The 26610-nt window shown below is 48.9% G+C and overlaps 1 protein-coding gene across 2 annotated transcripts in view; it reads left to right on the forward strand.

Annotated features, from left to right (window-relative positions):
* Positions 1-26610, forward strand: part of NCAPD3 (non-SMC condensin II complex subunit D3) — a 54674-nt gene that overhangs the window by 18256 nt on the left and 9808 nt on the right. Inside the window, exons 13-26 of one of the 2 annotated variants that reach the window (XM_083714310.1) lie at positions 564-647; positions 2811-2884; positions 4726-4860; positions 5911-6131; positions 15053-15244; positions 15358-15455; positions 15612-15727; positions 17595-17705; positions 18082-18196; positions 18291-18398; positions 19218-19456; positions 20033-20112; positions 24612-24749; positions 26287-26420. In XM_083714310.1, coding sequence (XP_083570436.1) covers positions 564-647; positions 2811-2884; positions 4726-4860; positions 5911-6131; positions 15053-15244; positions 15358-15455; positions 15612-15727; positions 17595-17705; positions 18082-18196; positions 18291-18398; positions 19218-19456; positions 20033-20112; positions 24612-24749; positions 26287-26420 — 1845 coding nt within the window. Of the gene's footprint in view, positions 1-563; positions 648-2810; positions 2885-4725; positions 4861-5910; positions 6132-15052; positions 15249-15357; positions 15456-15611; positions 15728-17594; positions 17706-18081; positions 18197-18290; positions 18399-19217; positions 19457-20032; positions 20113-24611; positions 24750-26286; positions 26421-26610 lie in introns of both variants that reach the window. The other variant, XM_083714311.1, reaches the window with a different exon arrangement.

Raw genomic sequence — 26610 nt, forward strand, 5'->3', positions numbered from 1 at the left:
CCTAAAGCTACAATCTCACCAACTGGTCACCTTTGGAGTTGACATCCCAGACAGGTGGGTGAGATGTTTAGTAAGAACCTTCTTTTTGTCCCTAATCACTTGCCCACCAGCTGTCTAAGACATAAGAGTCCTGCTGGATCAGACCTGAGGCCCGGCTAGTCCAGTATCCTGTTCTCCCAGTTGCTAATCAGATGCCCATGGGGGACCCTATAAGCAGGGCATGAGGATGACAGCACCTGCTCCCACTCTGCCCAGTAACTGGAATCCAGAAGTATATTGCCTCTGATACCGGATAAATGTACCATGGAGTTACTTGGGGGGGAAAAGTAGCAGACAGGCCAATGAATGATAATCCACATCTTTGTTATTTTCTGCTTCCAAGCTGTCTTCCTGGAAATGTTGGGTCATTATGACATCACAGCTTCAGAGTGACATCACAAATCTCCTCTTTCCTGGTAGTCTGATCTCTGGGCAACTCTTTGGTTATGGGTAAATGGATCCTGATACACTTCGGTGTAGTTTCTGTTCAGTAACCATTATTATTATTGTTGTTGTTATTAAAGCTTCCTCCAGCCATTGTCTGAAGACTTTCCCAACATTTAAAACTTTAGAGGTGACCGAAGAGCGCAACACTACTGAGTGTGATGGTATGCTGGACCCATTCTTGGGTTTTTCTTTTTAAAATTCACTCGCTTTTTCCTACTTCAATATATTCAGGGTTGTTGTTTTTTAATTAAGAAAATAGTTACCTGTACAGAACATTGTCGGCTTTATTTATAGAAGATTTCACACATTATATCATGGTTACATGTGGGGCAGATCTATGTAGGAATTGTGTGCAGCCCACATGGCAATTGTATGTGTGAATGAAGAGCCTTGGGAATTGTAGTCCTATGAAAAAGGTGGGAATTGTAGTAAAGGTAAAGGTAAAGGTACCCCTGCCCGTACGGGCCAGTCTTGACAGACTCTGGGGTTGTGCGCCCATCTCACTCAAGAGGCCAGGGGCCAGCGCTGTCCGGAGACACTTCCGGGTCACGTGGCCAGCGTGACATCGCTGCTCTGGTGAGCCAGAGCCGCACACGGAAACGCCGTTTACCTTCCCGCTGGTAAGCGGTCCCTATTTATCTACTTGCACCCGGAGGTGCTTTCGAACTGCTAGGTTGGCAGGCGCTGGGACCGAGCAGCGGGAGCGCACCCCGCCGCAGGGATTCGAACCACCGACCTTTCGATCGGCAAGTCCTAGGCGCTGAGGCTTTAACCCACAGCGCCACCTGCGTCCCACTGGGAATTGTAGACCCTTTATTAAAATCATTCGCCCACGCTGGTTGGATGATGGGACACATATGCTGCAATCCTGCACCCCCTCTTATTTTGGAATGAGCCCCATTGAACTCAGTGGTACATAATTCTGTGTAGGCCTAGGATTGTGCTGATTAGCAGCTGAGCAAGGAAGAGATGAGAGAGAATCCTGGCTGCTTGATTTTCAACTTTTTGTGTGTGTGGTATGCGAGTTGTTGTAATGTTTGGTTATCTTTGAGAGGAGAGAGAGCTGGATGCGCATAGTGCCTCTTTTATCTCTCTTTATGCATATTGCCTTGGGCACTTCTGAGTTGAAAAGGTGGTTTGACAGTATGTGTGTGAGGATAGCTAGCTAGCGCATGCCTGTATGAACTGGGAAGGTTCAGGTTTCTCCCCTTAGCCACAGATTTATTAAATGGCCTTGGGCAGGTCAGTATCTCTGTCCTGACCCTATTCGCTCCATGCTCCTCTTTTTACTATGGCAGTGATGATACTGGCCTACTTTTATGGCGCAGTGGAGCATCCTGAAGATAGAACTCAGTTCTCGGCCAATAGGAAGCCAAGGTGGTGGTGGTGGGAAACTTTGAATCCCCCCCCCCCCCAAGAAGCAGCTTGTAAAGGGCAGTTGAAGGAGACTTTCAGAAGAGAAGACTAAAGGAAGATAGCTGAGAGAGAGGAGACAGGCCCACCTGCATAGAATGGTTCATGTGCTAGTCTGATGTGCATAGCAGTATGGCAAAGAACATAAGAGACACCCCGCTGGGTCAGAATAAAGGCCCATCTTAATCTACCATCTTGTTTTTCCAAAGACTCTGCATTTAAATCCTCTAGGAGCCCCAGTTCACACGGACGGAAGGCAATAGCCCTTTCCCACTGTTACTCCCTGAGTGCAACAGCATTCCACCCATTTGTGGGTCCCAGCAACTGGTGTAAATGCCTTTGACCCATATTTTCTACCTTTGTGAAGCTGCTTCTGGGGAAAGCCCCGCTACTTGATCCAGGAAGCAGTTGCACACAGAGCCCTGCAATTGGTGGTTGTTGGGTTTTTTTTGGGGGGGGTGAGTATTTTAACCAGTTTTCTTACACATCTCTCCCTGTAGGGTGGCACTGTCAGGAGCAAGCCTTTTGCTCATTTTCCAACCCAGCCTGTCCACAGGTGGGGGCCCACCTTGAGAAACAGGAGTAATGTTTCTGTGTGGTGTCAATTCGACCCCCTTTCAATTCTCATTGGATAGCACCTTTGCAACTGTTGTGGGATTACTGAGACAATGTATGTGAAGTCCTCTTGAGTACTGGAAGCTATCTATAAGAATGCTAGATCCATGCAATGTTCTGCTGAGCATACGATATTTCCGAAACCTCTTATCCTCCACCACCATATTTGTTGTTATTTGCTGTGTTTATTATTCACTTACAGTTTCAAAGCGACTTACAATTTAAAAAGCATGCAATTTAAAATACATCAAAAAGTTAAGAGCTTCATTCTCTTCTCTCCCACCCCATTGCAACAGGAAAAGAGATCATGGTCATGCTGAGGCTAAGAGCTGCGGATGACAATCCAAGCGTTAGGAAATCCGCCCTCCAGGTACGTTCCTGTCTTCTTTTTGTGCTCCCAGTACCAACAGACATTGCTGTATTCTTTAAAAGTAGCCAGTTTTGCAATGAATCATAAAGGAACACATGGAAAATTGCACAGTACCCAGAAGCGACGTTCTCAATATAATGGCTCCCTCTAATAGCAAGCTCAGTCAGCGAGTGCCAAAAGGATTGTAACCAAAATGAGGCCGCTAAGAAACAAGTGGAGAGGTACTAGGGTGTTTGTGGTTTTTGCAGAAATACTAAATTTTTAAAAGTTTTAAATTACACTTCCCCCTTCAGAGAGGTAATCTCCCTCCCTTAAAACAACAACAACAACCCACACAGCACAGGGAGGGCACAGCATCCATCTTTCGCAGCCACAGAATGCAGATTGTTAGATGTGGGAAACACTCAGGGGTGGGGAATGGAGTATCGTGGATGAAGGCATAGCTAATTGGAATACCGAGCAGGGACGCTCAACACTAATGTAATATTGCAGGTCTCACTTGTCTCCATAACTGAGATCAAGGTATTTCTGGTGGTTTCAAGAGTTGGCCCACTTAGCACAGTGCATTCAACCCTGACAGGTAGAAGGTTCTCCAGCGTCTTTTTTAGCTATGCGCTCTGATCGCTCTTAACTGGAGGTACCAGGGATTTTACCTCCCACTGCATGTGTGTGCATTATTTTTTTTAATAGTGAGCTATTTTATACCAGACCAGAAATGTCTCCTCTCACTGGCAACAGCTCTCCAGAGTTCGGGGCAGATGCCATTCCCATCACCTGTCATCTGATCCTTAAAAAAACAAAAGAAACCCAAAATCGGTCAATGCTGGGGACTGAACCTGGGACCTTCTCCATGAGATCAGATGCTCTACCACTTAGTTCTGGTCCTTCTCTCCATTCGGCCACCATCTTCATCCTCCCTTAATTCGGAATTGGAAGCATACATAACCCGCACCAAAGTCACTGCGAGAGGGAGGGCTATACTTCTAAATAAATCAAATTATCTTAGATTGGTATTGATAATGGCTGAGAGAAGATTCCCGTCCCTGACAGCGACAGCGAATGATGAATGACTTGAGAAATGTGACCTTAACTTGGCCAAATACTTGATCTCCTGCTGAGAGATTTATTACTGTGTAATGAAATATGTAAGCTTGAATAAATCACTTTTTAGCATTTAAACCCTCATGTTTAGAATATTTATAGTGGCATAATGAATCTGTGTGGGAAGGTAATGAATTGGCACACATTTGAATGCGGAACTGCACAGACGTCAGTTGTGCTGAATATTGTAGGTTTCCGTAGCTGGGATAATTGGCTTGTTCCAGACTCCCCCGAGGGTGGCCACCATCCGGGGACCAAAGACTGCTAGCATGATGGCTTTGGAATCTGGGTCTCAAATTTGGCAAGACAGCCTGTCCCAAATTTCCAGATCAAAGCTCTGGGATGATCCTGACATCCCTCATTGTGTGTCTGTCACTTAAGGCAAGGACTGGGGCCGGGGCTTTTCCCTTCCTGACAAACTTTTGGCAGCAGTGGGTGGGGCCAAAGGTGGAAATAGGCGGGGCAACAAATGTTAGCATTCTCTTTTGTATAGTGAGCTAGTTTCTACTCAAATTCACATACCTCTCTCTATCCTCCAGGCAAGTAAGAAACATTTTCACAGTTCAGAGATACATTCCAACCAGGCAAAGATGCTCAATGAGGTTGCAAAGCAAGGCTGGTGCGAGGTGCGGCCTGGGAAGAGACCCAGTGGCTAGACAGAGAGATTTGGAGGGCCACATTTGGCCTCCAGGCCTGAGGTTTCCTCATCTCTGACAGATGTGTACTTGTCCGATCCCTAGGTGTTGATGAGCATCTTGAAGCACCATGTGATTTCCTGCACCTTGGAAGACTTGGGCACGCTCCAGGATCGATGTCGTGATGCTGCCGTCTCTGTGAGGAAGCAAGCCCTGCAGTGTATCACAGACCTGTTAGTGGTGAGAGAAGTTGCTGGTTTTGCTCTTGGATGTGGCTGTGTATGAGAACTACAAAAAAAAAAAGCCTATCACAACAACTTCAGAATGCAGCACCCGAACAATACAAATTCTCCACTAATGAAAGATGAGTACAGTGGTACCTTGGGTTAAGAACTTAATTCATTCTGGAGGTCCGTTCTTAAGCTGAAACTGTTCTTAATATGAGGTACCACTTTAGCTAATGGGGCCGCCGTGCCACTGCCAAGCGATTTCTGTTCTCATCCTGAAGCAAAGTTCTTAACCCGAGGTACTATTTAGGTACTATTTCTGGGTTAGCAGTGTCTGTAACCTGAAGCGTCTGTAACCCAAGGTACCACTGTAATTGAGACTTTGGTGATACTTTGTTTATTGATTCTGTGCATGGCCATCACTATCACCCCCCAGCCACTATTTTACACCAAACGTTGATGGGTGGACCTTGGAGGTCTAGTGTAAAAACAGAATAGACCGCACAAGTTTTTTCAAAGAAGAGATCCTTCACCGTGGCAGCTCCTATTCTCTGGACTCCCTTGTCCATTGCTATTAGGTAGATGCCTTCACTGTATTGTTTTCAACACCCACTAAAGACTTGTGTGTCTGGGCAGACTTGCTTAAACAAAACAAGTTTAATATGTGTTTGAATTTTATTATGTGTGTATTTACATATGAGTTTGCTTATATTTTAATGTTAGCTTCCTTTTAACATTTGGTTTTGTTAATTTTTTTAATGAATATTTTATATTCTATGCAAAATTCTTAGCGCTTATGGATTTTTAAACAGTAGATAAGTTAAATGTCAATTCGGACGGAACCAAACGGAAAGCTTTCAAGCTGCCCTACCCCATTTTATTTTGCTCTAATGGCAGGACAGCCCATGTTTAGGTAAAAATTCAAGGCTGCTCATCCTTGTACCATTTCAGGCAACCTGTGATTAGCTGAAGAGCGTTGTGATCATTTGCCTGCTTCTGATGCCTCATTATCTGAAATGTCTGTCTTAATGTGATCAGTTGATCTCTATCGGTCTCCTTTCAGTCTCAGCCAGACAATGTTCTGATCCAGAAGGCCTGGCTGACGGGTGTCGTTCCCGTCGTCATGGACTGCGAGGACTCGGTAAAAGGGAAAGCCTTGGAGTTCCTGGACCGGCTCTTGCTGCAGCCTATCAAGCACTGCAATAAGTTCTCCCGTGAGGACAGAGGCCAAGTGTTGGCCTGGGACCTCCTTATGCACTTCACAAAAGAGAGTCAAGAACTGAGGTATAGTCCGTAGCACATGCAGAGCTATCCCTGTGCGGAGCGTCACCTATAATCTTACGCTCATGTTGTCATGCATTTTTAACTTTTGGCACTATATGAATATAACCGCTTTGCCTTTGATCAGATGCTCTGCAACTGAGCCACGGCTGTTCACCTGGTCTTATTGTTAGGAATTTTCTTCCGATGTTAAGCCAAGAGTTGCTTCCTTGCAAGTTCCACCAGTTAGCTCCAGTTCTGTACTGCAGAGCAACAGAGAACAAGCATGGCAGACGTACAGTTATTGGAAGATAACGGATATGTGTCCCCTTAAGAACATGAGAAGAGCCTGCTAGATCAGGCCAATGATCAGTCTAGTCCAGCATTCTGTTCTCACAGTGGCCAGCCAGATGCCTGTAGGAAACCCACAACCACGACCTGATCACGAGAGCATTTTCCCCTCCTGCGCTTTCCATAAACAGGTATTCAGTTTATAGTTTCTCCGACAGTGAACATATATAGCCATCATGATTAGTAGCCATCAAAAGTCTTATCATGTATCAATTTGTCTAGTCTTATTTGAAGGTTATCTAGGTTGGTGGCCATCTCTACCTCTGGAGGGGGAAACCAAAGATCTGGAGCTTGTGTGGTTGCAGGAATCATTTTCCCATAGTCCGAAACTCCAAGCTTCCTGAACTCACACTGAGAAGCAGAAGAGATGGACAAGCTGCTTCCATCTGAGAAAGGGTCATTTCTAGTTGGCTGCCAAGGCCAGTCAAAATTTGTGGAACCCTGATAAGTGAGAGGCTCTTGGGATCTGGGTCTGTGGAGGTGTTTGTATAGGGAACCTCTGGGCCACTAGTTGCCTATTGCTTAATGTAGCCCTTTTGAGTGCAGAGATTGTGAAATGCTAATCGGAAGCATGCAAATGAGAAACGCAACTATAATTCATTAAGAAAGAGGCATTTGTCTTCATTCTGGAGTGCAATATGCTGCTTGTCTGACTAAGCTTTGATTCCATCTTTTGTAAGAGACCTCAAAAGGGATGAGGAGATGCTTTTATAATGGCAAGAATACGCGTGCTGATTAAAAGCAGCGTATGTTTTATTAGTCAATAGCGTGTAACAGTTACTGAAATAGATCACTTGCTCATGGGTCGTGCCGCGGTGGAATTTGTGATACTGTCACGAGTCCCAATTTTGGGCCTTGCGTGGTATAATTGGCATTTCTATATTGCTTGCTGCGTTTTCAAAAGCACCTCTATACCTCTCTTTAGAACTGGGGGAAACGTAAGTGTCAGGACTGCCGCTAGGTCCCAGCTCACAGAGGACCAACGCCCAGTGGATATTATATACAAAAGTCTTTATTGAAGTTTAGTTTCCATTTCCAAGCTCTGGGCGCGCAGGCCCACGTCTTAACGCTAGACCGGCTAAGTCCCCTCTGACTCACTGCTCCACCCACACCAGTTTAAGATTCTAGCCCGGCTCCACCTCTTGCGCTGCTCTTTCCTGCGTTGGGTCCTTCTGCCCTCTGGGGTTCCCTCCTTCCTGGACTCCTCTGACGCGGAGCCTCCTGAGTCTTGCCCCTCCCTCCGGCGGGCTTTAGGACCTGGCTCCCTTCCCGGGCTCCCCGCTGTGCCGCGCTCCTGTACATTTGAACTTGGCGCGCGCGCCCAGCCGGTGACTTTCCTTCTGACCGTTTCCCCGCTTCCTGATGTGGGTGTTGCCAAACCTGACTCCTCTCCTCCCTCTGGTGGTGAGGACACTGGTCCCGACTCCTGGGACTCCCCCTCCCCACTGCGCTCTGGTGGAGACGCTGGCCCTGATCTCCAGCTGCTGTTCAGGGACTCCCCGCTGGCCCCTCCCTCTTGAGGTTTCTCCCTTGGAATCTCCCTTGCTCTGGCCACCGGCGCTCCCTTCTGTGAGTCCTCCGATTCGCTAGAGAGGCTTGTGGAATAACTCTGGCCACTGTCACTGCCTGCGCCCCCCTCGTACTCCTCCTCCTCACTCTCCATTTGCTCCCCCTCCTGTGTCTCTCCTTCTGAACCCCTGACATCCATCCCCCCCTCGAAGCCCCCCCTTCCCCCCTCCCCCTCTTCCGGTGCGGGTTCCGGGTGCTCCATTGTTGTAGGGGTGAGTCCAGGATACAGCTCGTCCCCTGAGGCTTGCAACCATCGAGATAAGTCCGGGAAGTCCCCCATGGGCTCGTCAACGACGACCTCCTCCGCTTCCATCTCCTGCGCGGTGTGCTCGAAATCTGAGCTCGACCCCAAATCACCCAAGCGCCCTCCTCCCCCTGTTGCTTGATGGGGGTCCACCTCCCAGGGCCCCTTCGGCATGTCTCTGCGCCAGCCCACTTCGGGTTGGTCCTCCCACCAATAAGATCCCCCCGTGCCAAAACCTGAAAGCGATCCCTCCGGGGAGCTGCCTCCCGGAGCCGAGTCCTCAGCTGACGAGAAACCCCGGAAAGTGCTGGCCGAGAGTGTGGGTGTGAACAAACAATCCTCGAAAAAGCCCGCCGGCATAGGCTTGTGCGGGAAAAGTGTGTGGAATTCTTCCTTGAGCAACTGCTCTTCCACTGCGTAATCCGGCACCCACCTGTTGGCGCTGGCCGGGGTGTCCTCTGTGGCGAGAAGATATTCAATCCCGTCCTCCCCCCACCTTGAGTCTAAAATCTCAGTGGCTTCATTAAGTGGCTCCCCTTTCGGCGACCCCCCTTTTTTGGGCGCTTCTCTGAGCAGGTCTGGCGCCTTCCCCGGTGCTTGAAACCTGTGGGGCTCTCTGTAGGGCGTGAGCACTGATCTATGAAAGACCGGGTGCATTCTGGAACCCTCCGGGAGTGTCAACCGGAAGGCCACTGGGTTGATCTGCGCCTCTACTTGGTAAGGCCCTAGCTGCTTGTGCCCTAGTTTCTTCTTGGCTAACGATCTGGCTGGAACTGCTTGTGCTGCCAACCAGACCCAGTCTCCCACCTGGATGTCCTCCCCAACCCTCCTGTGTCGATCTGCCTGCACTTTGTAAGCCTGTTTTGCCAACTCTAACTGCCTCCTGAGCTGCTCGTGGATCTCCTGCAACTCCGCTGCCACGTCCTCTGCTCCCTGTGGCTCCCCCTCCCGCACTGTGTCCAGACCCGGGAAGGTTCTGGGATGCCTCCCGTAGTTGGCGAAAAATGGGGTCACCCCCGTGGACCCGTGCTTCGTGTTGTTGTAGGCAAACTCGGCCAACGGTAGATAGTCCACCCAGGTCGATGGCTGCTGGTTCGCGTAGCATCTCAGGTACTGCTGCATGATGGCGTTGACCCTTTCCGCCTGCCCGTTAGTTTGCGGGTGTCTCGCCGACGCCAGGCTGACCTTGACGTTCAGGAATCCCATCAGCTTTTGCCAGAAGTTGGAGATGAACTGGCGCCCCCGGTCGGACAAAATAGACCGTGGTAGGCCGTGCACCTTGAACACGTGGTCTATGAACATCTTAGCGGTCTGCTCGGCCGTGGCCACCTTCGCGCACGGAATGAAGTGGGCCATCTTGGTGAACAGGTCCACTACCACGAGCACTGCCGTCTTGCCCCTTGAGCTGGGTAGATCTGTGACAAAGTCCAGGGCCACCCTCTCCCACGGTACGAACGGTGTCTGTAGCGGTTCCAACAGGCCCGCCGGCGGCTGGTGCACAGGCTTAGCCCTTTGGCAGGTGTCGCACCTATTGACATAGTCCGCGACATCCCCCCGCATCTTAGGCCACCAAAAGTCTCTGGCTACTAAGTCCACCGTCTTCTCCTTGCCGAAGTGCCCCGCGCTGGGCGCGTCGTGCAGCTGTTGCAGGACCTTCGCGCGGAGGCTGTCTCCTGGTACGTAGAGGACTCCCTTGCGTAGGAGCAGGCCGTCGCGCACTTGGAATTCGTCGCCCCTCGCCTTGCCACTGCACACCTCCTCCATCTTGGCTCGGGCGAACGAGTCCGTTTGCAGCGCGCGGCGCACCGCATCCAGGTCCACCGTGGCTGACGCGCATGCCCACGCCTGTGGTGTGAAAATGTGCTTGGCCGCCGCCGGTGCCTCTGCCTCCAGATACTGCGGTTTTCTGGACAGCGCGTCCGCCAAGACGTTGCTGTTTCCTGGGATGTACTCAATTCTGAAGTCGAAATCTGCAAAGAACTCCGCCCAGCGGATGTGTCGCTGGTTCAGGAACCTCGCCGTGCACCAGTACTCCAAGTTCTTATGGTCTGTGCGGACCTGCACCGTGTGCTTGGCTCCGACGAGGAAGTGCCGCCACGCCTTGAAGGCTGCATGTATGGCCAGCAACTCCCTGTCCCAAATGGTGTAGTTCTGCTCCGCTTTGCTGAGTTTTCTGGAGTAGAAAGCGCACGGCCTCCAGTCCCCCTGGTGGTCTTGCTGCAACAGAACGGCTCCCACGGCCCTGTCTGAGGCGTCCGTCTCCACTCTCATGGGCCTGCTGGGATTTACGTGCAGTAGATTCTCTTCGGAAGCGAAGAGCTGCTTGAGCTTCTGAAAGGACTGCTCTGCCTGCTCCGTCCAGATGAACCTCTTCTTCTTGGAACTGAGGGTGTCGGTGATGGCCGCTGTCTGCATGGCGAAACCCTTGATGAACTTGCGATAAAAGTTGGCAAAACCGACAAACCTCTGTACTTCCTTCCTATTGCGTGGGCTCTTCCAGTCCAGTACTGCACGTACCTTGGCACTGTCCATAGCCAGTCCCTTGTCGGACAGTTTGTAGCCCAAGAAATCCACCTCCGTCTTGTCGAACTGGCACTTCTCCAGCTTGGCGTACAGCCTGTGCTCCCGCAGCCTCTGCAGAACTTCCCTAACATCTCTCTCGTGAGCCTCCGGCGATTCCGAGAAGATTAGGATGTCATCCAGGAAGCAGACGCACTTCTTGTAGAGGAGACCCGCCAAGACATGATGCATGAAGGCTTGAAAGCAGTGGGAACCATTTTTTAATCCAAAAGGCATAACTCTGTATTCATAAGTGCCCAGCGGCGTAAACATGGTTGTTTTCCACTCGTCGCCTTCCCGTACGCGAATGAGATTGTACGCTCCGCGCAGATCCAACTTGGTAAAGATGCGACCCTTCCTCACCGTCGCCAGCAGGTCATCGATCTTGGGCATAGGGAAGGCTGAGGGCTTGGTCTTGAGGTTCAAGAAGCGGAAATCAACGACCAGCCTCTTCTGGGGCGTATCCCTCCTCTTTACAAAGAACACGGGACTGCCTCCTGCCGCCTTGGACTCCCGGATGAATCCCCGCTTCAGGTTGTGATCTATGAACTCCCTGAGCTCTTGCAATTCATCCTCAGACATGGAGTACAGTTTCCCCGTCGGGAGCGTCGCCCCGGGCAGGAGGTCGATCTTGCAGTCGTAGGGTCTGTGGGGTGGCAGCTTATCCGCCTCTTTCTCGCAGAAGACCTCCAAAAACTCCTTGTATTTGTTAGGCACCGCTTGCAACATGCCCAAGTTCAGCTGTGGTCCATCCTCGTGCCCCTCATCTTCCAAGTCCGCCAGGATGCAGTGTTCTGCGCAGTAAGAGGAGCCGAAGGTCAGTTGCCGCTGGTACCAAGCTAATGCCGGGCTGTGCCTATCCAGCCAACTCATTCCCAACACTATGGGCGTGTCTGACAGGCGGGTGACGTTGAAGCTGATGACCTCACGGTGGTTTCCAATGCGCATCACCATTGGCGGCGTCTGCTGTAGCACTTGCCCTCCCAGTAGCTCCCTGCCGTCCACTGTGACGACTTTCAGAGGTACCGCCGCTGGCAGAAGGGCTATGCCATGTTGCTGGATGAACTGCATGTCTATAAAATCTGCATTGCTCCCCGAGTCGATGGTGATGGGAATTTCCACAAGTAGCCCATTGGGGAGCTGAAGGGATGCGGTGAGCTGCACTACTGGTTTGGGTGGGAGGGGGTCGGTGGGCTGTAAGATCCCTGGGGATTGCTTCACTGACTTGTCTGGCTGGTCCCCAGAGACGCCCTCTCCAGCCAGACAGTGGAGTTTTCCTGCTGCGACTCCCTCTGCTGAATTGCGTCTGTTACTGTCGCTGCGGCTGCAGTATGCTTATGAAACCGCTGGGGACACTCTTTTGCCATATGCTGAGCACTGTCGCAGATGTAGCACTTCCTGGTTCCTCTAGGAGGCTTCATCTTGACTGCTCCCGGAGTTAGGGCTCCGACTGTGGAGTGAGCCTTAGCACCACCTATCTCCATCGGCTCCTCTCCCCCTCCCAGCGGAGGCATGGATCGAGCGCGCGCCGCCTCCTTGGGGAAGGGAGGCAGTCCTCTCGCTGGCGTGCGTCCCAAATGCCCTTCCTCCTTGCCCCAAGGGCGTCCTTCCAACCGAACCCCGATGGAGAGTGCCCGTTCCACCACGTCCTTGGTGGTTTGGGGTCTTCCCCCCCTTGCGATCTCGTCTTTCACAGCTCCGCTCAACCCCTCCCAGAACAGGTCTCTGACGGCAGGCGATTCTTTCTCCCAGGCTAGTACATTCACCAATCCGAAAAAACGTGAATGATATTGCCTCACAGTGGCTTTACCTTGTCTTAGTCCGTGAATCTCCCTCCTAGCGATATCCACATCAATCTCAGATAAAAAACACGCATCCATCACTTTAATGAAGGCAGCCGCATTTTGGAGGGCTGGATCCTTGTCTCTCCATAGATTGCGCAGCCACGATTTTGCCTCCCCCCGTAAATGCGAAATAATAAATCCCACTCTCTCTTCCTCATTTTTAAAGTCTTTGTCAAGCAGCTGCAATGCATAAATTACATCTGCTCTGAAGTTAGGATACTCCTGCAGGTCCCCATTGAAGTGAGATACCAGGCTCCCTCCTCTGTTTCCCAGCCCAATCCCTTCTGGTCTGGTGGCGGGTAGCCTCTGTGTACTTAGCACTTCTAACCTGGTTCGCAGATCCTGGCAGGCAGCAGCTGCTTCCTGTTCTTTCTTTCTGGAAGCCGCAATTTCTGCAGTCAACTGCGTCACTGCGTTTTGCAAACTCGCTATCCTCTCTTCGGTAGTCATTTCCCTGTTTTTCGTGAGCTCGCGAAGCACCAATCTTCACCCCTCGCTGCTTTCCCGCACTCCACGAGGTTGCAAAATTGGTGAAAATGGAGAGGGGACTTACTGTCAGGACTGCCGCTAGGTCCCAGCTCACAGAGGACCAACGCCCAGTGGATATTATATACAAAAGTCTTTATTGAAGTTTAGTTTCCATTTCCAAGCTCTGGGCGCGCAGGCCCACGTCTTAACGCTAGACCGGCTAAGTCCCCTCTGACTCACTGCTCCACCCACGCCAGTTTAAGATTCTAGCCCGGCTCCACCTCTTGCGCTGCTCTTTCCTGCGTTGGGTCCTTCTGCCCTCTGGGGTTCCCTCCTTCCTGGACTCCTCTGACGCGGAGCCTCCTGAGTCTTGCCCCTCCCTCCGGCGGGCTTTAGGACCTGGCTCCCTTCCCGGGCTCCCCGCTGTGCCGCGCTCCTGTACATTTGAACTTGGCGCGCGCGCCCAGCCGGTGACTTTCCTTCTGACCGTTTCCCCGCTTCCTGATGTGGGTGTTGCCAAACCTGACTCCTCTCCTCCCTCTGGTGGTGAGGACACTGGTCCCGACTCCTGGGACTCCCCCTCCCCACTGCGCTCTGGTGGAGACGCTGGCCCTGATCTCCAGCTGCTGTTCAGGGACTCCCCGCTGGCCCCTCCCTCTTGAGGTTTCTCCCTTGGAATCTCCCTTGCTCTGGCCACCGGCGCTCCCTTCTGTGAGTCCTCCGATTCGCTAGAGAGGCTTGTGGAATAACTCTGGCCACTGTCACTGCCTGCGCCCCCCTCGTACTCCTCCTCCTCACTCTCCATTTGCTCCCCCTCCTGTGTCTCTCCTTCTGAACCCCTGACAGTAAGTCAATTACTAATTTTTAAAATTCATTTGGGCCACAACGGGGGAGCATTTCGCACAGAGAAGTAAGATATTTGGTGGCCAGAAATGATGCAGGTCCAACCTGCTCTTAGTCACAAATATGTTTCATATTTGAGGCGGGGTGGGATAGAAAGCTGTCTGCAGGTTTGCTGTTCTGAATTTAATGTTTTTGAATATTCTTAATTTTCCATCTGCTTTGGTAAAGGTTTCCAGGAATCTAAAAAAACATGCAAGTTATTGCTGCTATGGTAGTACCAGGCGAGCAGAATGACTGTGTTCAGACATAATGATAAATGATGACTTGTTATTATGGGAATGTGTCTTGCGTGCTCACATGATGTTTCGCCCCCTTCCTCCGTTACAGCGATGACGAGCATAGAAACTTTGCTTCTGTTTTCAGTTAACCACAGTTTTGTGTTATCTTGTTTAAACAGGCCACCTTTGTAAATCAAAGTTTGAGGTTGGCTTAACCACTGTTGCCATCCAGGCATAACACCAAGCTGTTGTTAGTCAAATGTTCCAAGCAAGTTGGGTGGCTGTGTCGGAGAATGAGAGCAGAGAATGCATGAGGATTGTGCATAATGTTGTTGGTGTTATATATACCCCACCCATCTGGGTATTATACAGCATGTATAAAAAACTGTAAAACATCAGTCATTTTAAAAATCCCAATACAGGGCTGCCTTCAGATGTCTTCAGTCAGATAGTTGTTTATTTCCTTGACATCTGATGGGAGGGCATTCCACAGGGCGAGCGCCACTACCGAAAAGACCCTCTGCCTGGTCCCTGTAACCTCACTTCTTGCAGTGAGTGAACTATGACTTAGGACTGCCTCCAGACTATTGTGGTATAGCAGATGGAATTTGGAGGAACATGGGTTCCAATTCTTGCTATTTGTAAAGCTAGCCAGCATTTCTCACCCTAGTCTACCTCACAAGGTGGCTGTGAGGATGACGTGTGACAGCCCAGTTTAAGGCAGTTCATCCGAAGATGGCCATTTTTTTGCTACCACTAAGCACCCTTTGTTTCTGTCCTGTCTTTCAGCCGCTACTTGACCAGAGCTTTCCACATATGGTCGAAGCAGGGGAAATTCTCCTCCGTGTTTGTTAGCAGCGTCGTCTCCCATACCGAAACCGAGCGTGCTGCCCCTGCTTGGATGCTGCTGGCAAAGGTCTCCGGCTCTTCACCCAAGCTAGATTACACCAAGATAATTAAAGCCTGGGACAGTATCAGCAGGCAAGTGTGACTTGGCCCAGGTGGGAGGCAGCCCTGTGTGTCATTCAGAGGAGAAGGATTTTTGTCTTACTCCATCAGGGCTATTTGCAACTTGAACATTCTGGTTCTTTCAGGGAGCCTGGTGCTTGCTGGCAGACCATGGTGCACATCCTATGTGTGATTGGGAACACTGCAAAGCACCTGCCCAGCAGCAGCCAAAGCAGACTGATGGGTGAGTGTCCATTTGAAAAGCCAACTTTACCCATCTTCTGAGTGTTTTCGTGTTGTCCTAGAGCTCTCTACCTGTCACCTGAACTAACCGTCTGGTCTGTCTGCCTCTCTCACCAGCTCATGTTAAGCTGCTTGATGTTCTTCTTTCCCCCCACAGATGATATCAAATGTTGGCTGCATGATTCCCAGTGTCCTCTGGAGGCGATTAGCCCAGCCATAGAGACTCTGCAGAAGCTCTGCACCGCCTCCTCAGATGCCCCAAAGGAGACTCAGGTGAGGCTCAGAAATCTGCCTTCTAAGCACTGAACGCCCCACTGGTCACCCTTCTTGAAACTGTCTTCAAGCTATGCTTGCTTCCCCATGCTTAGTAGCACACGAGAGTGAGTCCTATTGAGCGGAGGGGTTCCTCTGAAGCTTGTTTGGGATTTCTCAGCAGTGCAATCAATTGTAGCCGATCAGCTTCCCTGAAGGAGTGCTTTCTCGACACCACAAGTTGCCCCTTTTGATATTAGCAGCTGCCAGGACAAGTTGGAGCAGGCCTGCTTTACTTCAATTCCTGGCACTGCCAAGTTAAAAAGATTTGCTAGCAGGTGCTGTGGGGGCCACCTGCCCGAGACCCTGCAGAGATGCTGCCACTCAAGGTTGGGCTGGGTCGATGGGAGCATAGAAGTTGATTTTAATAGTCCAGTTTTGAGACTGCTAGCCATCTTTTCCTGGTTTGGAAGAAAGGGAAGATTGTGTCCAATTTTTTTATTTATTTATTTTTTTATTTTATTTATTTTATTTTTTTATTTATTTATTTATTATATGCCTTCCATCTGACTTGGTTGCCCCAGCTACTCTGGGTGGCTTCCAGCAAAATATAAAAACATCAAGCATTACAAACTTCCCAATACATGGCTCCCTTCAGAGGTCTTCTAAAAGTCTGATCGCTTCTTACTTTCTTGGCATCTGATGCAAGGGCGTTACACAAGGTGGGTGTCACTATCAGGACGGCCCCCTGCTTGGTTCCCTTGTAACTTCACTTTTCACAATGAAGGAACTGCCAGAAGGCCCTCAGAGCTGGACCTCAGTATCTGGCTGAAAGATGGGGGGTGGAGACTTCTCCTCACGTATACAGGACCGCATCAACAGCTCGGAAATGTACTGGGAACCAATGGAGATCTTTTAGGACCAGTGTTATATGCTTCCAGTGGCACCCAGTCACCAGTCTGGCTGCCGTATTCTGGGTTAGTTGTAGTTTCCGAGTCACCTTCAAAGGTAGCCCCACATAGAGTGCGCATAGACTGCATTGCAGTCATCCAAGCAGGAGATAGCCAGTGCATAATGAAAGGCTTCCACATTTGATTGCTTATGCAGGGGTACTAACTTAAATGTTGTGGGGGCCCAGGTAAGCCCCACCACACATAATTAATCACATGATGCATTGCACGCACGCACACACACACACCATTTGAATGGGAATGACCATCAACGGGGGGGAGGGCTCAAATATTTTATTGTGAGGGCCGAAGCCCCCACGGCCCCTAGGAGTTGGCTCCTATGCCATGGAGAGAGGAGCTGTGTGGGTGGGTAAGGACCTTGTTCCTATCTGTTTATTATTGCTGGGTGAGGCCTGATATAAAGCAGTTTCCTGTCACTGCCGAGGAGTGTTGGGTGTCTTGCTTATCAAGGAGCAGTGATGAGGTCTGCCCAGCACCCAGCATTACAAAAAAAGTATACCCTAAAATACCTCTCAGAGCCCTTTGAATCACTCAAGACGTTCCCCAATAACTGCTAGAAGCCGGGGGGGGGGGCGTGTTCTTGGCAGAGGAGTTGATGTGGAAAGGTCTCATTGATGCCAGAAAATTCAAAAACCGCTTAATGATACTTTGACCACTGTGGAAAGTAGAAGGGTCTGTTAAGACAATTTAGCCCGGTCCCTGCAGCTGGGTTTCCAAAATAAACCTGCATTGTTCTCTTCTGGAAGAGGCTTCTCATCAAAGGAAAAACTGCTGACTTTTTAAGAGTGATCAGGGGATTTTCTCAGCCTGGTGGTCTGAGAAACTTACATGTTGGGAGGGAGAGAAGGGGAGAGGGAAAGAAGCAACAGTGGTTCCTTAGTAAAGAATTAAATCAAGGTCTCTCCATGTTTGAACAGGATATGCTGAACAACTTATTTGGGGGTCTTGTAGCCACGTGTGATCATTTCATCTCGAGTATAGTCCTCCAAGAGCGCAGAGCAGAGCAGCTACTACAAGAAGATGCCTTGGTAAGTGAGACCAGACTATTATTATTTATTAGCTGCATTTATATGCAATCTTTCTTCCCAAGCACCCAAGGTGGTTTACAGTTTTAAAGTACTAAGACAAATGTTCTAACATGCAAAATTGGGAGCGGGGAGAAAGGAACCGACCAACTAGATCAGGCCCTGGTGTTTCCCTGTACCTGCCTCCCTCACCCTCTTCTTCATCCTCAAAGGGTGGGTGGTATCTGTTGGTTCTTAAATGTTGCGTTTCTAACATCTTCCTTTGTTCAGCAGCACCAACCTACAGCTTAAACAAGGGATATGACGGAGCTAGAAACTTCACAGTTCACTAGAGTTGTTCTGTACAGTATGTTAACTCTCAGTGGTCTCCTTTTGGTAGGTTAGACATCTCTTTATCTTGGGTGAGGCTGCACAGCTCTGTCCCGCCAAAGTGGAAAAACACATTTTCTTACTGATACAGTCCATCCTGGCTAGTTCTGACACACTGGGCGAAGGTAAGGCCTTCCTCTTCTTTTGGTGTGCCCTTTTAGAGGGTAGCTGCCCAGTTTTGGATGCCCCATTCTAACTTTGACGTGGTTCTTTCCCTAGCGTCCAGCTCTGGGAGTAGCGAGGACCTTCCACCATCTCAACCATTGTCCCAGTTCAGAGACTCTGTGTTTCCGTCTGTTGTCAGAGCTCACGCATTCATTACGCTAGGTAAGAGCTCTTCCTTGCACAAGAACTCCTTACCATGTGCCACCTCTTCTTCTTATCCTCATCCTTCTCCAGTAAACCTTGGTGATATATCAGGGCCAGTGAGCCTTTTTCAGCTCAAGAGCTGCATAACCTTCTGAGAGCTCCATGCCAGTGTGGATGGGGCCAGAGGGGAAAGTTGATAGGTTTTTCCTCCTATGTGCAGTAGGTGTGTGCCCCAGCCAATCCTCCATGCAGGCAAGCAAGGGGCATGATCAGAGTTCAAAAACACATTTGAGCTAGGCAAACACACTCAAGGAGAGTGCAAAGCAAAGCTGGGAAGAGATGCAGTCTGGGGAGAGGCTTGGGGAGCTGCATTTGCCCCCCACCCCTGCCAGGACTGAGGTTTAAAATATCCCCTGCTATAGACTCCTTCTACCCCAAGAAACTAAGCAGCTGAGTTTGGATGTTGGAAATGGTAGGCATTGAGACTTAGTCATACTCTGGGTAGAACCACTGAAATCAAATGGGTTTTAAATGAACCATGGCTAATCTAAGTCCCATTGATTTCTGTGAGTTTACACTAGAAATGGTTAAGTCTTGATCCAGTTGACTGTCTTTAACGATGGCAGTGTGTTGGTCTAGTGGGACTGCAGGTTGCACACAAGGGTCTCCCTTCGGCCCTTGAGCCACCCTTCCCCCGTTTGTTCTTACAGAGGATTATTTCTCTTTCTGATTGCTTCCGTGTCACTTTGCTTGGGCCTGCCGCACAGGCGGAAGAGATCAGTCCAGTGGCTCAAGCCTAATCCTCCTCCTTCCTCCCGGCTTCTTGCTCTTTGATAGGTAAGCTTTGCCTCCAGCATGAGGACCTGGCAAACAAATGCATTCCCGCCTTGGTTCGAGAACTAGAGCTGTCCAAGGACGTGGCTGTCCGCAATAATGTCGTCATCGTGATTTGTGACCTCTGTATCCGCTACACCAACAAGGTAGACAGGTACATCCCCGATGTCGCCATATGCTTGAAGGATCCAGAACCTTTGATCCGGAAGCAGACGCTCATTCTCCTTACCAACCTCTTGCAGGTGAGTCAAGCACAGGTTGGCCTTGGGGTCTTCTCTGTTGTGCTGCACTTGGGCTCTGATGTCAAGGGTGGCATGTCACAACAGGAGGCCCTAAGCTTGCAGCCCTTAAGATGGTGAAGGAGAGCCAGTTTAGTGTAGCAGATGGATTGAACAGATGTCAGTTCAGTTCCCCACCACCACCTCAGAAGCTCAAAATATGGCCTTCAGACAGTCACTGTCTCCTCTCTCATCTTAATCTCACAAGGTCCCTGGGAAGATAAAATGGAGAGGGAATCTGGGCAGGGATGTGATTTCCAGTAGATGGGAGCAGGGCTTTGCTGCTCTATGCACCTCATCCCTTGGCAACCAAAACTAGAATAATTTGGGCATCAGACTAAGAACGAGAGAATAGGTGGAGATGTACAACCATTGCTCGTTTTACGTAATTATGGGTCATAGAGTTCATTAAACTTGCACATCAAGGATTTGCGGTGGATATTAGCAGACTTGTATGCATGCTGTGGATTCTTGTGGAAAGCCTAGTAGCCTCTGAAGCACGCTCATCCTCTCCCCCTCCCAACTTTTCTTGTTGCATAGGAAGAATTTGTGAAATGGAAAGGATCCCTCTTCTTCAGATTTGTCAGTGTTCTGGTGGACCCATATCAGGAGATCGCAAGGTAACACCATCACTTCTTCCCCCGCCCCGGAGTCATAAAAGGGATGAAACCTGGTTCTGCTTCCACATTTTGCTTATGTCTGAATGATGGGGGAAATCTTGCAATTCGTTCCCACTTGGTTATTTATAAGAACAACTCTGAAAAGTAGAAAACATTTTTTAAATAAAAGCTCTGGCGTCTACAGTTCCGCTCAGCAAGCACAGACTTGGGGAGAAACTATTTTACCCTTCCCATTGTTTTATCTTTTCATGATGTCTTTGTTAGCCCTTACAAAGCAGGTGTGGATAACACCCATTCAGGTGTTCTTTCCCTCCTCTCCACCAAAAGGAGCAAAAACAAAATGCCTTAACAACCTAATTTTGGGCTGCATTTGCAAAAGAAAAATATGTTGAGTAGGCACAGCCATTGGTTGGGTGGAGAGATTTAAACTTCATCCCGATGCAATGCAAATTGCCCCCTCTCCAGTCAGTTGATGAGCAGGGATGGACCAGGCCCATTCACATCAGCTGGGAAATGGGGAGCTGTGAGTAGGCGGGTGAGAGTGTGTGTGTGTCTCTTATTTTTATTAAAAAAGTGTTTATAAGTCTGCTTAATGTTTTAAAATCTTTCCTGTGGGTTTGGGATTGGAAAGTCTTTTGGGATTGTCAGTGGCAATTTGACATTCCCCACATGTATGCTTTCTTAAGATTAATTCTGAAACTCATTCCCAGGCTTTTAAGAAGTTGTCCTAAAATACGGGTCTAACAGGGATAACCTTGTTGCCCTTTGGCTTTCATACAGCACATTTTTCCTGTCTCTCCAGCTGGTGGCGGTCTTGTATCATCCTTTAATGTGCTTTCTGCACAGCCGTTTATGTCTCTGTGTGTCCACTTTCTGTTTCGAGGGTAAAAACGGACACTACTCATTGGTCACCTGATTAAAGAAATCTGAGTCAATTAATTGTAATTGATTAATTACCTTGCACTGCAGACAAAACACTAGTCCAGGAGCCAGAAGAATCCTTTCTTTGTTTTTAGGCCACACACACAAATACACGCATCATCTTACACACTCATCATTTTAGAATACACAAAAAGATGTCTTCTGAGATGGTTTTTCCACTCTTTTTTAAAATCAGTATTTGTCCTTAAATGATTCAAAAGATCTGTTGTCTGATCTGTTAAGAGACCTTTTTTCACCTGATTAAAAATATTTAATCTACTTGATCTGGACTATTAAATGTTGTGTCTCTTTCACCTGGAAGCTCTGGGTGAAATTAACTTAGGCATGGGGGATCTGTAAGACTCCAACTCCCAGCATCATTGACCACTGACGATGATAGCTAGGATGGCTGGGAGTACCAAAAGCATCTAGAGCAGGCATGGCTAAACTTGGCCCTCCAGCTGTTTTGGGACTACAACTCCCATCATCCCTAGCTAACAGGACCAGTGGTCAGGGATGATGGGAATTGTAGTCCCAAAACAGCTGGAGGGCCAAGTTTGGCCATGTCTGATCTAGAGGGTCACAGGTTCCCTATTCCCTGGCTTAACCCATCTCGACCCTGGGGTTAGGCTGACAGGTACAGATTTTGCCCAAGACCACCTAGACTGAAAAAGGCCTGCCGCACAATTAGGTGTACAGTGTGACCAAATAAGAACCTATCTTTCCTGAGACCAACACTATCCACTTCCATCACAATGGCTCACACCACATGGTGGCTGTCCTCTTGTGCTTCCAAAAAGACAATCAGGATCCCAAATGTTTTCAGGTTATGTCTTCTTATCAGGTCCGTCACTGACAGAATAGCAAGCTTCGGAAGTCACGGAACTCTTTGTGTAGTCTAATTCTGTGGCTTTCTAAAACTTACTACATGGTAAAAGTACCTGTTTTTTCAAAAGGTACTGTCCAAACTAGCTTGTATCCTATATTTCTGCAGATTCAAAAATAATATCTTTTTTTTATTCTTTTTATTTTTTTATTTTTTAAGTGGAAGTGTTTGAGCTTGGCCATTAAAAATGCCTTCAACCAGATAAGGTGAATATTCTAGAACTCTCTGTATGCTCCCAAATCAGAATGTGACATTTCCTAAGCTCACTGTGTGCCTTATGCCAGGCATTAATTGTAGCATAAGATGCAATTTGGGCATATCGGTATGAGCTGCTGCTGATCCATATTGCATCTTATGAGTCTGGAATCCCTGTCATCATTTAGACCCTTGCAGATTTTCTGCATTTAGATAGCCTGCTTATTTGGGGGTTAAATCTGCAGGATTTATTTGAAGAAATTGGTTTAAAGTCTATCTCAATATCTTACCCCCCTTACTGTTTTTACTGGTGTATCTATAAGACTCCTTGCCCATGAGTTTGAGCATTCTATTTAAAAAATAATAACAACACACACACACACAGCAGATAGCCAGGTGCTTCTGATTAAGACAAGCACTTTCTCTTATAGTTTGCCCCCAGCATCCTCGACTTAAAAAGGAACACAGAAAGTTGCCATATATCAAGTCAGACCATTAGTTCATTAAGCTCAGTATTGTCTGTATCAGGGTTTCCCAAACCTGAGCCTCTAGCCACTTTTGGACTACAACTCTCATCATTCCTAGCCAGCAGGACCAGCGGTCAGGGCTAATGGGAATTGTAGTCCAAAAACAGCTGGAGACTCAAGTTTGAGAAGCCCTGGTCTATATTGCCTGGCAGCAGCTCTCTGCAGTTTCTCTCCCGGTTTTGCCTCGAAATGCCATTGGAGATTGAACCTGGAGCCTTCTGTGTGTGAAATAGATGCTCTCCTGGGAGCCCTTTCCTGGTATTCTGGTTCTGAGGGTTGCATTTAGTGGCAGTGGCTAATAGCTGTTGACAGACAGTCCCTCTAAAAAATGATCTTGGTGCTTTTTAAAAGCCACCCATGTTAATCACCATCGCCCCCGCCTTGTGGCAATATATTCCGCGAGCTTAATTATGCATTCATTTTGACTGTGTGTGTTTAATTTTACTTATCTGTACTTCAGTCATTCTTCAATGCGGAGCTTTCCCCATCCCCCCCCATCTGCTCCTCCACAGCAGCCTGTTACAGCGTTGAGACTGTAATAGTGAGCTGCCTTTTCCTGTGGAGCGCATCAACGTTTCATTTAAAAGCTGCCCTGCTATTAATGGGGTATTCTCAATAAATGCCCACACGTAGGGAGCGAGTAATTTTATTAAAAAACGCTCCCTAGTCATTGTGGATTCCAAGCTGTGTCTCAGGCCGGGAATACCAGATCTCCTTAATAAGATCTTGCTAGCACGAGTGACTGCTGGTTAATTATCACAAACACTGTAATTACTGTCGGTGTTTACTGTTCAACTGAGTTATTTCTCTCTTTAATTATGTTGAATTATAATTAGAAGCAAAATTGCAGGATGGGCCCTGAAAGCTTTTCAAAGGAGTCTTGGATAAGGGAGCGGTGTAACAATAGGCCCCGTGTTTCTTAAACATTGTGACGTTTAAGCACCACTCTGATTTGAGGTGGGCTTCAGCAAGGGAGGGGAACCCGTGGCCATGTAGAGCTTTGGGATTGCAGTTCCCTTCAACACACTCATCATTGGCCGTGTTGGCTGGGGCGGATGGGAATAAAAGCTCACCATCAGAAGAACCACACAATTCCCAACCCCCCCCACCCCAGGCTGCATTTTGAGAGAGGCCCTTTTCTCTTGGCTTCTGTGCTGCTCAGCTGGTCCGTTGCAAAATGTCACCAGTCTACAGAAAAAAAAGTACAGGACAGGCAACCTCTGTTTTAGGCGCAACAGATATGTGCACATTCATGCTTGGTGCACGTAGCACAAACCCGGAAGTGACCCAGAAACGTCATAAAATACATCACTAAAAAAGGGGGGGGCAGAACTGGGTGTTTCGACCACACACGACTTCATGCAAGCGCACAATAACCTGGAATGCGATCTCCACACAAATCTGGCGTTGCCTTATGTGATTTAGGTACTTTTGGTCCATATCTTGTGATTGTGTTGCAAGAAAAAGGGTTAAATGCCAATCAGGGCTGTGTAAACTGTATTTCCAATCATAGTTTGGGCTCTTCCCTAGGCAGCCCATTCTGTTGCTTTGCTGATACAACAATTAATACTTTTTTCCTGTTTCATCCCTGTTGCTGATCAACCTTGAGTCAGCAAGTGGTGGCCCAGGGGCTCATTCTGGCTCTGGCATAGTCTTTCTTCACGCCCTTCTCTCTTTAATACTCTCTTGCACATGAATCAAAACACACAAAGTGGCAACCCAGAAGGGAAGAGTACCCCACATTGCCCAAAGCGTTGGTTTCTCTCCACCCTGGGGAAAAAAGGGGCTAAGGAGCCCTTTGCCTTTCTCTGGTCAACGAGCTGAAGGGCAGAGCCAATGTAACTGGCTCCTGCTTCCCATGCTTAGCTCAGAATATGGCTCCCAGGTAGTTTTAAAAAGCGAGCCGCTGCCTGCAAACCAAAGCCACTGAGGTGGCCTTCTGACGTGCTTTCCCTTTCTCCTCCCTGCAGCTTAGCTAAATTCTGCTTGGCGCACCTCCTGCTGAAGAGGAACCCGTTGATGTTCTCCCAGCACTTCATCGAGTGCATCTTCCACTTCAACAGCTATGAGAGGCATGAGAAGTACAACCGGTTCCCCCAGAGTGAGCGGTCCGTGGAGTGGTGGCTATTTTCATTAACATGAATGGGGGCGGGAGGGAGGGGGTTGCATGAAGTGGTGAGCAGGATCCTCCTGCGGTCGAAGCGTCACTTGTCATCACTTTTATATCCCACCCTTTCGCCAACAGTACATGGGGATACTAACAACAAAATAATCCAGTCCTTAGAACCACAGTTCAACAGCCATGTTCACCCAGAGTTTGAGCACAGGCCAGCAGCTGGGCAGATTCGATTCCAACTTGCGCCTGAGCGCTGCTAGCATGCAGGACTGCCAGATTTCATCTGGGAGAGAATTCCATAAATAAAGCAGCAGCACCAAGGCCTTGCAAGCCGCCCCTACTGATGGGGCAAAGAGCAGGACGCCTGCTGCTATTTGATGAGACACTGAGGCTGGGAAGTGTTTGGGCCCAGTATTACTGGCAGCCAGTGTAGTGTTTTAAGGACTATACAATCCCCTCTCGTCACCCCACATAGTGGCATTTTGCAATGCTATACTACTGACAAACATCCCCATAGAATGTTCCGGTGAAACTGGCTCAGAGCGAATAGCTAGTCCATCTTTTTACATATAAGTAAATGCCAGTTTCTAAAGTTTTCCCGCACTGTAGTCTGACTGAGAAACAGACCCTAAACTGGGGTGATGCACTTTGGCTGTGGGGTTGATCTTCAACAAGCAGGATCCTGAGGTGCCGAAGTGACCCCTGTTGCAGTTCTGTCCTAATGCGTCCTTTGGCCTGCCCTCTCCCAGGCGGGCTGCTGCTTGCTTCTGTGGGGCAAAGTAAAGCTCTGTACGTCAGGGCCACCAACGACGCAGCGAGGTCAAAGCTTGCGCTTAAGCCCCGATACCGGATGAACCCAGCCCTTGCTTGTTTGCAGGGAGACATTGCTTTACCTCTGATTCTCATAATGCCCAAGCCCTTCCTGATCAAACATGGGCTCTGCCTCTCCTAAGAATTGACATTTTGCTAGCTGCCTGCCTGTTGCCCTGACATAGTGGAATGTGAGGTGGGGGGAGCTCTGTGGAATCCTGTGAGAGGGAGAGGAGACTCCAGAGTTAGGGATGTGGCGCTGGCCCTGCAGGTGATGGTGGGCTCCCAGCTCCCATCAGGCCCAGCCAGCATGGCTAATGGTCAGGGATGATTGGAGCTCCAGGCCATCCACATCCGTCGGGCAGTTAGTTTCACCCATCCCTGACTTGCAGAGATGGTGCTGGAAAGAGGAGACTTCAGGAAGGAGGGAAAGGAGAACGTGGCAGGTAGGTTAGTGAGAGTTGGGGTGAGAGAGAGAAGAGAAGATGATTGTATTGTGAATGCAGTTCACAGGGTTTTTGTTTTTTTTGTCATCAAGCCCGTTTCCCATTTTAATGATAGATGATTGACCTCGGGGCCACAGGCCGAATCCTGTTTCCTACCCTCCCTCTTCAGTGATATGCCAGATCTAATGTCTGTGTTTTGAATGTTGAATAGATGGGTGGCTTACATGCACTTGTGTTTCTTAGCTATCAATGAATTTCATTCACCTACTACAGAGAGAAGAAACTCTTTTCCCTGAAGGGCGAAGCTAACAAAGAGAAAAGGATGGAGATTTACAAGTTCCTGCTGGAGCACTTTACCGATGAGCAGAGGTTCAACATCACCACCAAAATCAGCCTGAACATTCTGGGTACGGCTGTATCTTCCTATGCAGAAGGCACTGTGTGAAATGTTAATTCACAGTGTGATTTGGGGGGGGGGGGCTTCCAGAACTCCTTCTGTGCATGAAGTTCAGTGCCTATTGGGTGACACCCCTGCAGAGTGGCTCAGAAGTTGCCCAGTTCCAAAGATCACAAGCCTTTCTCGCAGCATTGTTGAAA

Source organism: Podarcis gaigeae (assembly GCF_964106915.1).
Source record: "Podarcis gaigeae genome assembly, chromosome: 15".
In the NCBI taxonomy this organism is placed as follows: domain Eukaryota; kingdom Metazoa; phylum Chordata; class Lepidosauria; order Squamata; family Lacertidae; genus Podarcis; species Podarcis gaigeae.